This window comes from Lissotriton vulgaris, unplaced genomic scaffold, assembly GCF_964263255.1.
Source record: "Lissotriton vulgaris unplaced genomic scaffold, aLisVul1.2 SCAFFOLD_754, whole genome shotgun sequence".
In the NCBI taxonomy this organism is placed as follows: Eukaryota; Metazoa; Chordata; class Amphibia; order Caudata; family Salamandridae; genus Lissotriton; species Lissotriton vulgaris.
Genome location: NW_028246384.1, coordinates 82,743 through 96,630, shown reverse-complemented (window position 1 = coordinate 96,630; position 13,888 = coordinate 82,743). Strand labels below are relative to the sequence as shown.

Below are 13,888 nucleotides of genomic sequence, written 5' to 3'. Positions count from 1 at the left end.
AATGCGCCACACTAATCCTAGCGCTATGTTTTCAGAGCAAATTATCTCAAATGCCCCTTATCAGTTGATAAAAATCAAAAATGGAAAACAACGGTGCACAGATTTCATATATGTTTGTGGATCGAGCCAAGCTTGAGATTTAGGATCATTTAAGTGCTGCTAATCTCATAAAATGTAGCCTTGTCTGTACTTTCTATTTTTAGGTCAAGCCTGGGCAGCGCATGTGCTGCTCTGTGAGGCATGCTGTATTCGAGTATGGACTTGAAGCCCACCCGACTCTCCGCCCATGTTTATCATTGGCTTGTGACATTGTTCTTTGTAAATGCTGGCTTCTGATTTGTTAATAGGCTTGCTAGTCCCTCCTTAGTCCCACCTTTTCTTCATTTGTAACCTCCCATGAGGACTGGCCCTTTTAATTTGGTTGTTACATGGTACGTCTTATTTAGTCTTTAAGCACTATTTTCTTTAATGAGTTTTGACATGCTTTCCTGCATCGCGCTTTCACTTTCCATGCAGCCCGGGACAATGGCAGCCGCTTCTTTGAAATACAATAGGTCTTGTATTTACAAGAGTTTGAGCTATTGACATAGTTAATGACAATGCCTTTTATTTATGTGTTAATTATCAAAACAGATAAATAAAAGGCACTGTCATTTACAATGCCAATATCTTAAACTCTCGCAAATGTGAGACCTATTACATTGCAGATGCTTGTTTTCTCTTTCATGTTGGTCTTTGAATAGGTGTTCTTTTTTTTTTTTGCTAAAGTGGTTAATGCATATTTTCTGAGCCCAAACTACATTTCTGTTATCTGGTGGAGTCTTGCATAATGCAGTAATGTCATATTACTCTTATTATGCAAAATTCTTGTAAATATGCTATTGTGCCACATTCCATATTATGCATCCCTTATGGTAAAAGCGTAGCCTCAGCGCACGGGAACAAGGTGAACAACTAGACAGCAAACAGCTTGTTTTTCATTGCACCTATGTATTTTTTACTCACAATGTATCCTCTTATCTGAGGTGGACATGAGGATCCATTTCATATTAAAATAAAATATAGATTTATCAGATCTGCATTTTGCTTTATTATGTCTATTTTGCTAAATGTTGCTAAAATTCCACATAATTACTTAGTAGCATATTTCGCTCATCCCTATATTTCCACGTTTTAACTTCAATAAATAAAGTTTATATTTCCTTTTAGCTTTAATTTCGGATTTCCTTTTTTCATATAATTATCGTTGCAGTGAGAGATTAGCTTTATGCGTCATTTTAAATACATACTATTTGAATTAAGACTGACTGTATTTGTGAGGAAAAAGTAAATGTGGTTTAATTTTAACTCTGCAGCTAACCTTTGCAAGTGTGAGTCTTAATTTAATAAGTTAAAATTGAATTTGCATTGCCAGCATTTCATTTCTTTTTTTCCTGTCCTTGGCTGTTTCTATTAACATCAATTAGTCTGTTGTACCCTGATTCAACACTAGAGCTAAATTGCTTTAAATTAATCACTTTTTATTATGACTTTTATCCCTGGCATAAATTTGTAGATAGTTTACTTTGATAGTTTTCATGTCTCTATTTGATCAATTGATTAAAGTATTTGACTGCTCCTAGAGTCTTGCTCAAACCAAACATATTAAAATTGTTTCAGATCTTTAAACTAATTTTACGTTTTGGGTATGAAATGTGTGATCAGAATTCTATGATGACATCTCTGAAAGATGGTTAAGTACTTGGGAACATATTATCAAGAACGGCGTTAAAAATTATCGCCCCTTCAGCGGCAGAAAACTGAGGCGATAATGGGCTTGATAATATGCTCTTGAGAATTCCAATAGAAGTCCATGTTCTCGTGTGAACAAGGGCTTCTATTGGAATTCTCCATGGCATATTATCACGCTTTAGCAGCAGTTGTCTGCCGTTAAAGCAGCGATCATTTTATCGCTGTTCTTGATAATATGCCCCTTATTTGCTTAAAGGGATTGAAGCTAGTATCACAAAGTAGGCAGAAATTGCATCCCTGTTTTACAAGTAATTCCTGGAGGGTTTCTTGTCGTCATTATTGATTTTGGAATAAACTCATTTAATCTGCACAAAGAATATGAATAAAGGCAGGCCAGACTAAAACCCATTTCAGCTTGAAAGCATTAAGGACCTAGTCACAATTTATAATTATGGAAAGTAGTACTACAAGTGTAAAAATGCGCAGAGGGTAAAATCCTTTTAATTTCTAATACTTATACACGAATATTCCCTGAATATTACCATTTAAGATGTGTTGGGGCCGATCCTTAAACGCATGTTCATTTCCACTACCTACAATTTCATTCTTTAGAACAAGAAAAACAATACTTAAAAGACAGGGTCATGCTATACATTGAATCATCTCAAAATATATAGAATCAGCATCATGCTTCAGCTTACTGTTGTTATAGTTTCAGCCTTTGCTCTTTGATCAAACTGTGTGCTCGTTTGTGACCCGATAGCATGCACGATCCATGTTCTCATGTTCTCCTCTTTTATAATTTTAGCATGGGAATCAATCATGACAATGATAACCCATCCTGCGCTGATGGTCTTCACATCATGTCTGGGGAATGGATAAAGGGACAAAACCTTGGAGATGTTTCCTGGTCCCGCTGCAGCAGAGAAGATCTTGAAAGGTTTCTTAGGTAAAAAGCTATGAAATCAATGCTTTGCCTGTTGGGAAGGTTTTGTGGATAGCAACAATAGAACCTAATTTGTTTTCGTTTTTAAATATACATCCGAAGTTCTAGTCGGCAACAATTGGGGATTTTTCATCTGATGCAGTACGCTTGTTCTGTTACAAATGTGAACTGCAGTTCTTCTGGAAAGCTATAAACACAACACGTTTTGCACTTGACACTGATCATGCTTGCTGTTACATCATATTGTTTATTTTCATTTACCCAGCCATCTGAATACACTGTTTTCAAGTGTGTGACTGTTGATAAATGAATACATCTGCGAAAACAGTGCCAATTACAATTAGAACAAGCATTGCTAAAGTCAGTAAGTCTGGTTAAAACCTGAAAGTGCCTCTTTCATGAAGAGTGACTAGGCTATCTTACTAATCAATGAAGGAGCAATTTCAGGTATAGCCATACCCAACGGCATTGCCTGTGCTTTGCTATCCTACCATGTTGTGTGGTAAGCACACCTGACTCCTAGAATACTGCTGAGGCTATTGCCTGGCGTAAATCAATGTTTATGTTGTTTTTAACCTAAAATTCAATACAGTTATGGGAAAACTTGGTGGAAGTCAATGTTCTGATTTGCTGAACTATTTTGATATCCTTTTAAAGACTAGGGGGCAGATTTACAATAAGTGGCGCATCCCTGCATATCAGCAGGGATGTGCCACTTATTGTGCGCCATGACTCCGCCACCATTGATGCACCGCATTTACAATGTGGCGCACCAATAGGCAAGAACGGCACAGATGCATGACGCATCTGTGCCCTAAAGGTGGCGCATTGCTGGAGTTGCGTCGCAAGCGCGACGCAGCTCCATCAATGCTCTGGGGGCCCTATCTAGTTAATGCTGCGTCAATCCTTACACCTGCTTCATGCAGGCGCAGGGTTTTGACGCAGCATGGGCCTAAAAGTGACTGAGTGAAATCTTGGAGATTTCACTCAGCCACCTTTAGGAGGCCCCCCCCCCCCCTGCACAGGAACACCTACATGTGGCGCAGGGCATTAAAACGTGATGCATCTCCCAGATGTGTCACATTGTAAGTACCCCCGTACCATGGAGCAGGATTTGCGCTGCCGCTGCGTCACAAAAGTGACGCAATGGTGGCGTAAATGAGGCGCAAGGGGCTTGTAAATCTGCCCCTAGGTGTTGTTGCATGTTGTTATAGCTGCAGCCTGTCTGGATCCCAATAGATGGCAATAACTGAACTTAAGTCTCTGGGAAAAATAATCAGTGAGAAGATGAAAATGTACAAAGACACCATTAAATACTATACTCTCCTCTTGATTAAACAGAATTTGGACATCGAAGCAGACCAAGACAATGAAGTCTAAGTTAACGGAATAGCCTATTTAGTTCACTGCAAAATTTGAGCGGAAATCTACAAATTGAGCTCATAAAGCAAAAACTATTTGGCATACTGGATGCTGATTAAATGCATAAACTGAGCTAAAAGACAGCCCCAGCTACTGGAGATTCCAAAGCACATCTGCTGTCTATTACTGCAAGATTGATGTAGAGAAAAAGCAAATAGACTAAGTGATACTTTTTTAATGACTATTAAGCCATCAACTAAACTTGTACTGTTCAATCACTTGTAACAAGCTGTGAGAAAAGCAATTGTTCCTTTATCAATCAATCAATCAATTAATACATCAATCACTCAATAGATGTATAGTGTGCTACTTCTCGCCCCTGAGGGTATCCCGGTGGAGGCAGGGTCCAGTTGAGGGGCCAAATATCCAGGACGTCAGGGATTTTCGGAACCCTGGAAGAGATGGGGAGGTCTGTAGATGAAAGGGTAGCTCATTCATGTTTTCTCTGCTAGGTGGGAGAAGGAGCGACCTCTGCATCCTCTATGTCTGATGCGGGATGAGGTGTTAGAGAAAGGGACACGAAGTGGAGGTGTCTGGTAGGTTGATGGATGTCCAGGTAGTAGTTCAAGTAGTCGGGTTTGCCGTTGTGTAGGTTAAGTACGGAGAGGCCCCAGGAGATGGGATCCCCAGGTCTGAAATCAGTGCAAGGGGGGGGGGGGCTGTATGCCCACTACAACTCTAAATAGGGCCCCAGGTGATGGAGTCGATGGGGCAAAATCGACTTGGTGATAGGGTGCTGCATGACCCATCTCCCCCTTTCTATTTAGCAGCTGGGATATGGGGGATGGGGACCTTTGGGGCAAAGGTGCCCGGGGGCGTGGGGGGGGAAGGGGCATGCATAAAGAGGCCACCAGGCCTACGGGGGTCAGGGTATGCATAAATATATATCTTGCCTACTCGGTCGCCAGTAGCCAGTTATAGTTAGGACCTGATTTCTATTAAAAAGCTATTTTTGGTTTGCCAATAACTCTGGTGTCAGCTCCTCTCTTGTAAATATGAGGTTGAACTGAGAAAAATGGGGTGTCCCAAAACGCTTTTTTCTCCATGCTAATGTCCATAGGAAACTATAGACACAGCTTCAACCAGAATTGCTGAACTGGACTACACCAAATTAGCAAAAAGGTAGCTCTTGGTTCAGAAAGCTCTTTGTTTGTTAGATGGTGTAAATCCGTTCAGTAATTCCTGAGAAATGTAAAGATTTCTCACATATACAACTGTGGCCGCAGTGGATCCGCGACCCCTTCCGATCTCATGCCTGAGATCTGATTGGCTGCCAACACTTCAAACCAGGAAGTGTTGGCAGCCATCTTGTGACTCGGTTGAACTGAGTTTGAAGAAAAAACTTAGGGGCAGGGTACAAACACTGGTACATCCTAGGGCCCAAAAAGCATTTTTAAAATTTGGCAAGAGTTGCAGTGGATCTGCGAATCCCACTGAATATTTAAAAAAAACAAAGGGCGGATTGCCATGCTTTATTATATTAAGCTCCTGGATAGGCCAGGTCCTAGCCGCAATTAGAAATAATAATGCTGGGACCTGCACAGGCCCTTGCAGCTCCAGGGACTGCCATAATCCCAGGGCTAATTGATTAAAATGAGGGGGGATGACCCCACCGCAGCCCCAGGGACGGTCACCTCCCTGGGCTAAAGTAAATTAAAATGCATGGAGGGACCTCCCCCGGGAAAATATACTGGACTGCAGGGAGCCATGTGCCCCCACTACCCGCCTCGTCCCCAGTGCTATATTTAATGAAAATGGGTGGGAAGGTCCAGCCCCCACGCAGCCCCGGATACCGCCACTTCCCCAGGGCTCATAAACTGAATAACAGGGCGGGCATGCGGCCCACCAGTAGCTCCATGGATTGCCACCTTCCCGGGGCATAAATAAAGAAATGACGGGGGTCCGCTACTGACCCCCGGCCCTAGGAAACACCACCTCCCCAGGGCTATACAGATGATGTGAAAGGGGGCACCGCCCCCTCCGGGAGCCTCCAATGGCCCTGGGGACTGCCACCCCTCCAGGGCCGGCTCCAGCAATATCCCAGTGTGCCCACCACCGGGACATTGCAGTTTGCTATGGTTTGGTGAAAGCACTGCTCCCTTAGCATAGCCAGAGCCTTAGCAAACTCTGCTCTGCTTCATGGAAGCGAGAGCAGTAAAAATGCTTGTAGCTCCCTATGTCAGGCAGGGACCACGGGGGTCTTGAGGCTCCTCAACAGTCCCCAACAAGAGCCCATACCCCTGGGGATGGAGTTCCTGGGGCAATATCGCTCTAGGGAAGAGGGCCGCACTGGTGCCCCTCCCCATTTAATAAAAAGGGGAAGGCCCTGCCATGGGGGATGGGTTCCCGGGGCCAAAATAGGCCTGGGGAGGGGGGGTGCGTGGCACCCTCCTTTTTAATAAATAAATAAAGGCCTGCCCTGGGGGATGTGGTCCTGAGGGCCGAAATAGGTCTGGGAACGGGGACCAAATGCCCCTTCTCTTTAAAAATAAATAAGTAAAGGGCAGGCCCCGGTGGATGGGGTCCTTGGGGTCAAAATTGGCCTAGGTAAGGGGAACCTCACAGCCACACTTCCTTTATTCATTTTTTTAAAAAAGGAAAAGGCTGGGACCCAACAAGTCGCTGGAGTGCATGCTCCCTTTACCACCTTTTTGCAAAGGTGCCTCCTGGTGCAGCGGTATTTGGGGAATTAAATCCCCTTGAATGCTGATCGCCTTTGGGGGCTAACAAGCCCTCTTGTTACGTCCAGTAAGTCTCAGACAGCCGGATTGCTGAGAGGGCTTGAAGGCTACGCCCCCTTTCTCTATTCTCTACCACTCTAGAAACGCACCTCCTGGAGTGCTTCTGGCTGGGGAATGAATTCCTCTATACTCCTGAGGGCCTCAGGAATAAAGTGGACTATTTCCCCCAACCAGTTGTGCGCTAGGAGGTGTGTTTGTAGAGTGATGGAGAAAAGGGGCTTGGCCTCTGACCACCTCATAGCAATTCAGCTCTGCGGGTCTCACTGGAGGTAACAGGAGGGCTAGTTGGCCCCCAAGAACCTTCAAGAGCTATGGGAACATGACCACCCAACTAGTAGTGCGCCAGGAAGCACGTTTGCAGAGTAGTGGAGAAAGGGGGCATGGCCACCAAAAACCTCCCAGCAAACCCACCGTGTGGGACTTGCTGGAGGAAACTGGAGGGGTTGTTGACCCGCAAGAACTCTCAATTGGCAAGGGGACTTTAACCTTCCTAGAAGAAGTGCACCAGGAAGCACGTTTGCAGACTGGTAGAGAAAGGGGGCATGCCCTACTATCAGATCTCAGCAATCCTGCTGTATGGAACTTACTTGAGGTAATAGAAGAAGTAGTTGGCCCCTAAGGACTTCTTTGTGGGCCACCTGCCCCTCATGTTACCTCCAGTAAGTCCCATACAACAGGATTGCTGAGAAGTTGTCAGAGGCCACACTCCCTTTCTCCACCACTCAGCGAATGTGCCTTCTGGTGAACTAGCAGTTGGGGCATGAAGTCCCCTTGGCTCCAGAGGGACACTGGGGGCTAAGAAGCCCTCCTGGTCCCTCCTGTAAGTCCAACAGCTCAGGATTCCTGAGAGCTGGTCGGAGGCCCGGCCCCCTTTCTCCACCACTCTGCAAATGTGACTGCCAGTAAAAAAAAAACAAAGGTTACAGGGACGTTATAATTATGGTCAGATTTTACTCATACAAAACCAGAGAAAATCAGCCATTATAGTTACCTGAGTAACACCGAAGGGTCGAGGCAAACTACTGCACCTGTTACTAAAGTGGCTTACTAGTCTTGTGATGATGCTCAGAAAACCAGGGAGCACAACCCTATTTACTCTCAATTGGGCAAAAGCCCAAACCACAAATACAAAACCTTTAGGAATCAGCACCCATCAAAAATAACATAGCATTCCTTACACATTGAATCAGTCCAAGAGCAAAGTGATGTAAAAAGCAGGGCTAGAATCCAATGTTGGTCCAATTAAATTCTTTATTGGTTGATCCAAACATAAAAATCCAAGTACATAAGTGAAATACTCTTAGCCAAACCGTTTCGTCTCTCATTTGAGACTTCTTCAGGGCTCAAGAAAGTTCAACGTTTAGTCAATTGTAATGTGTTACACTTATTGTGATATGGTACAGCAAGAAACATCAATTCAAATTCCTTTCATTTCTGGAAAGAAGCTTGTTTGAACATGTTATGGCATGGTGGCCAGCAGAAAAATCAGCGTCCGCATTCACGCACGAATGCGGACGCTGATGTTTTGAGAATACAAACACTATTTTTGATATAACCTTGTGTAGAGTGCCTTTTGTAGTGTGCCAGCGATGTTGTTGCTGTGTGCGTGCGCAAATGCTTTACACATGGCCTCCGGGATAAGCCTGACTGCTCGTGCCAAGCTACCAAGGGGGGGAGCAGGGGTTATCTTTGGCGTGTAACTCCCTTGCCCTGACTAGAGTGGAGGTCTCTGTCTGGCTTTGGCGCAAGCCTTTGCCATCCAGAGATCCCATTTCTAACAGTGTTTTTAAAAGTTTATGAGTGTTAAATATATATACCAAGGTGTATGGTAAATCAGTGGGAGTATGAGTGTCTGCATAGATGACTCAGTGGGTGCATGACTGACTCGATAAGTGAGTGATTAGGTGACTCAGTGAATGTTTAGGTGAGAGACTGGTTGTGTAAATGTGTGTATCTGTCTGTCAGTAGAAATGTAATAAGGCATATGAGTGTTTTAGTGGATACATGAATAGCTACATGGGTGATTGGTTGGTTGTCTGAATACCTCTATGGTTGTCTGGGTGTCTATATGTGTGGGTGAGGAGGTGTGTGACTGCCTGTATGGATGAGAGAGTGGGTACGTCAGTGGCTGTATGGGGTTGTGTGTGCCTGTGTGAGAAGCTGTATGGGTGAGTGATTGTCTGTATGGCTGTATAGGTGATTGAGTGCATGTGTCAGTATGGGTGAGTAACTGAATGATAGGACTGTGCGTGAGTGAATGTGAGAGCAGCTATTTGGATGAGAACATGCTTCTGTCAGTGGCTTTATGTGTGAGTGAGTACGTGTTAACATTTGCATGAGTAAATAAGTGGGTGTGGGCCCAATTCACCTAACTACTCACACACCTAGACACTCACCTAAACAATTACACACAGTGGGCCAGATTCACAGAACTAACTTTAGACAAAATCCTAAACTTACTACCATTTTGGTATTCACAGAAGGCACTTACTCATTTTGGTATTCACAGAAGGCACTTACTCATCAACGAGTAAGTGCTTTCAGTGAATACCAAAAACCCTTAGGGTAGGCTCTGGACAGTAAGTGAGTAAGGGGCTTCTGTGAATACCAAAATGAGTAAGTGTTTTCTGTGAATACCAAAATGAGTAAATGGTAGTAAGTTTAGCATTTTGTCTTAAGTTATTTCTATGAATCGAGCCCACTGTGTGTAACGGTTTGGGTGAGTGTCTAGGTGTGTGAGTAGTTCTATTGGTGACTCACTCAATGTGTGAGTGCCTGTATGGGTGTTCAAGTGGATATGTCACGGGCTGTATTAGTGAGTGAGTGGGTGTCTGAGTAGCAGTTTGGGTGAGCAAATGGATGTGTGTGTATATCTATGAATCAATGAGCAGGTGTGTAAGTACCTGTATGGCTCTGTGAATGGGTTTGTGAATGGTTGTGTGGCAGTGGCAGTGGGTGTATGAAAGATTTTATAGTTGTGGGAGTAGGTGTGTCAGAAATGTGTGATGATATCCATCAGTGATATCATTTGAGATGTCATCTGTGATGTCATGAGTGATGTAATTTGAGATTCCATCAGTGATGTCATGAGTGATGTTACTGATCATGTCATGAGTGATGTAATATGTGAGGTCATAAACAGTGCACTGTGAGGGCGCGAGTAATAGATAACAAAGGCTGAATTTCGCTGAATCTGACCCTAACTATAACGTCCCTATAACCTTAGTAACCTTAGTTTTTCTTAGTGAATATATATACGTATACGTATATATATATAAATATATGTGTATATATAATATATATTTATATAATATATATATATATATATATATATATATATATATATATATATATATATATATATATATATATATATATGTGTGTATATATATATTTATATATATATATATATATATATATATATATATATATATATATATATGTATATATATATATGTATAAAAAGTCATCCATGCCACCCCAGAGACGAATGGGTGCTGCCCCTTCGGGGGTGAGCCACAATTGAATACTTTTCTCTAGAATAGCTTTCAGAACTCACGGAGATCGGATATCTGATTTATTACTGATTACTCAGTAGCCATTGACAAAGGTGACTGGCGAAACACGTCTGTGGTTTGTGCACAAATAATTTGTAAAAAATCAGATATCCTACCACCAATGAGTGCTGCCGATTATTTCGCTGTGAAAAATAAATATATATATATATATATATATATATATATATATATATATATATATATATATATATATATATATATATATATATATATATATAATATATATATATATATATATATATAAGGTATGTCCAAGTTCCCAGAGCAGGTAGCGCAGCGCGTTCAGCCACACCGACAAACAGGAACCAGCGAGACCCAGGAAGGTGCAAATTTTTCTTTTTATTCAAATGTTAACCCAGCACCAGTCCGCCATGACGCGTTTCGGCTAGAGATAGCCTTGATCACATGACAACGTCACGAGGGCTGACCACCCTTTTAAAGTGCAAAAGTGCCATCACATGGTATGGAAAGCAAGAAAATACTAAACTTTCCAAGAGATTACAGGTATTGTATTGCAGCATAAATGCGAGTATTACACATACAAAATACAAGTAGTTAAAATGTCTATTCATAATTGCAGTAAAATACATTTTGACAATAACAACTTGTAAAACCTCAGTAATTGAATTAAATTGAATTTCGTTGTACAAATTCATGGCAACGGCTAAATGAACTTCCTAAAAAAGTACAAAAGTTAAAAGCCAATAAATAATTATAAATATTTATATTGCCATTAAAATTCATTCAAGACACTATATATATATATATATATATATATATATTTACAGCACTACAATGACCACCAGGCTTAGCGTAAGCCAACGCTACCTGGGGCAGGTGGTGTCAGTTATTTAGTGGTGCCGGCTGCTTTACGTTGTAATGAATATTTGGCCTCTGAAGAAATGGGAGCAGTGCATGAAACGCATCAGGCCTTTGAACTTTGGCACAGATGTTCATTACATTGGAACTGCTGCTTCTGCATTTAAACGATATTTATGCCTAAATGAGTGAAAACTTTGTTGTGGATTAAAAACTGCTGGTCCAGGTTGTGGGAGATGCCCTGCCTCAGAAGTGTGGACCGATGCTGCTGTCAAGCGACGAGCTGCAAAAAGGACAGTGAGGTCGTTGTGTGGAAGTTTCAAGGGCAGTGTTAACTCAGCAAGACTGTTTCCAGACCCACTTGGAATTTTATTTTTTCAAATGTGTTACATCACGTAAGCACCTCACTCGAGGAATATTACAGCACTACAATGACCACCAGGCTTAGCGTAAGCCAACGCCCACTTCGGCAGGTGGTGTCAGTTATTTAGTGGTGCCGGCTGCTTTACTTTGTAATTAATTTTTGTCCTCTGAAGAAATGCAAGCAGTGCATGAAAAGTGTCAGGCCTTTGAACTTTGGCACAGATCTGCGCTACATTGCAACTGCTGCTTCTGCAATTAAACGGTATATATATATAAATAAAAATATATTCAGCCAATCCTGTTTACCAACATACAAAGCAGGCACCGACTCCGTGAGAGGATTTACAAGGATAGTTCTTTATTCCATACGATTTAGACGCGTTTTGGCGGTCACAGCCGCCTTGGTCACTAAATCCACCTTCACCCAAATGAAAAGCCTTTATATAGTGGTCATTATTACACGTGACACAAAGAAAAAAGTTGGCAAAAAATAAAAAAAATCACGAGTTGTCATGGTGATGGACAGGTAAGTGATGGACATAGTAGAGTTAGTGACAAAGAAATGCAAGTCATCCAAATAAAATTTCAAAAGTTAATTCACTTAAGGCAGTAAATAGACATCTAAAAATAATTAATATTCTGGCACTCCATATTCGCGAGTAATCATAATCGGTTTGCAATTAATGGTGCTTCTGCTCATTTTATATGTTTGTTTGATCACACATTGAATGTTTGTTTGGCGGGGTGGCAATGTGTGAAAATCCAACTATGTGTGCAGATGCATGTGGGAGATGCCGTGTAGTTCATAAAGTCGTTGTGAATGTTGTGTCTGTACTGCCTGTTACTATGTGCGGTTTTGGCCTTGCGTGTGCCTGATGTGATTGTGTGTGTATTTACAAAGGATGGTGAGTGAAGATGTTCAATAGAGGGGTGGGGTCAATTATCTGGAGCACGAGGAGGTTTTCATTGTTTAGATATTACATGGGGATGATCTAGAGATGGACGTTCAGCGCTTCATCTGCATTGAGCCCATTTGGTATCTTACTGTTTAGCATGATTATATATTTAGATTCCAGTCTCCTGAGTGTCAACAATCGGTTGCCTCCTCTGGGGTGTTTTTTGACACTGTCAATGACAAAGTAACTAAGGGGCAGATTTATGTCGGTCTTGCGGCACTTTTGCGCCGCAGTTGCGTCACTTCTGTGACGCAGCGGCGGCGTTAACCCTGCGCCACGTTGCGACATACTTACATCGTGACACATCTATGGAGATGCGTCACGGTGTAAGGCCCTGCGCCACATGAAACCTGCGTCAGGTTTCATGTGGGCGTTTCCACGCAGGAGGGGCGTTCCGTCGCAGGAACGCCCCTGAAAAGTGACTCCGTGAAATCTACAAGATTTCACTGAGTCACTTTCCCAACACTGATGCGTCAAAACCCTGCGCCTGCTTGAAGCAGGCGTAAGGTTTGACGCACCACGTTAGAGATAGGGCAAGTTGGAATAGTGCTAGAGTTGCGTGCCGCACGCAACACAACTTCAGCACTGCGCCAACTTTACGCCCTAGATACGGCACGCATTTGTTTATTCCTGCGTCATGGGTGGCGCAAGGATAAACTTGCGTGCCATATCTTTCCTGGCGCATCACTGCCGATTTGCAGAGATGCGTCCGGCAACATAAATCTGCCCCTAAGTTCCTCCGCTTTGCCTTTGTGGTACATGTTTATGTGACGTGCGACCGGGTATGAGGGATCATCGTTTGAAATGGCTCTTAAGTGTTGCAGGATTCTCACATGGACAGGGTGCAGTGTGCTCCCCACGTACAGTTTGTCGCATGTGCAGAGTAATACATACACTGCAAAGTCTATTTTGCAGTTGTAGTGATCTTTTATCAGGAGTGGGCTTTTCCTGAGTGGTGTGTTCACTGCTTTTGTGATGGTTGCATGTTTGCAAGCTTTGCATTTTGTGCACTTGAAGAATCCTACCTGTGCTTTAAGCCAATTCCCCCCTCTGTCCTGTGTTGGCGCATTGTTGACCCTCATTGATTTAGCCCGCCTAAATGTTAGTTGCGGTAGTTTGGCACAGGTGGCGCCTATACTGGTGTCGCTTCGGATGATCGGCCAGTGCCGGTACAGGATTTTACGGAGGTTGGTGTGGTATTTGGATTTACCTTTTTATGACAATTGGTTTTGTATTTTATTTTTTCAGTCTCGTCAATGGACACTATGTCGGGGAGAGAACTGACATTCGACATATCAATGGAACTTTGGCTCCCCATTCCTCATCGCACAG

The 13,888-nt window shown here is 42.8% G+C and overlaps 1 protein-coding gene across 1 annotated transcript in view; it reads left to right on the top strand.

Moving 5' to 3' along the window:
- Positions 1–13,888, top strand: part of LOC147665970 (A disintegrin and metalloproteinase with thrombospondin motifs 19-like) — a 632,122-nt gene that overhangs the window by 578,484 nt on the left and 39,750 nt on the right. Inside the window, exon 9 of the mRNA XM_086949366.1 lies at positions 2,540–2,680. Within this exon, the coding sequence (XP_086805492.1) occupies positions 2,540–2,680 (141 nt within the window). The remainder of the gene's footprint in view (positions 1–2,539; positions 2,681–13,888) is intronic.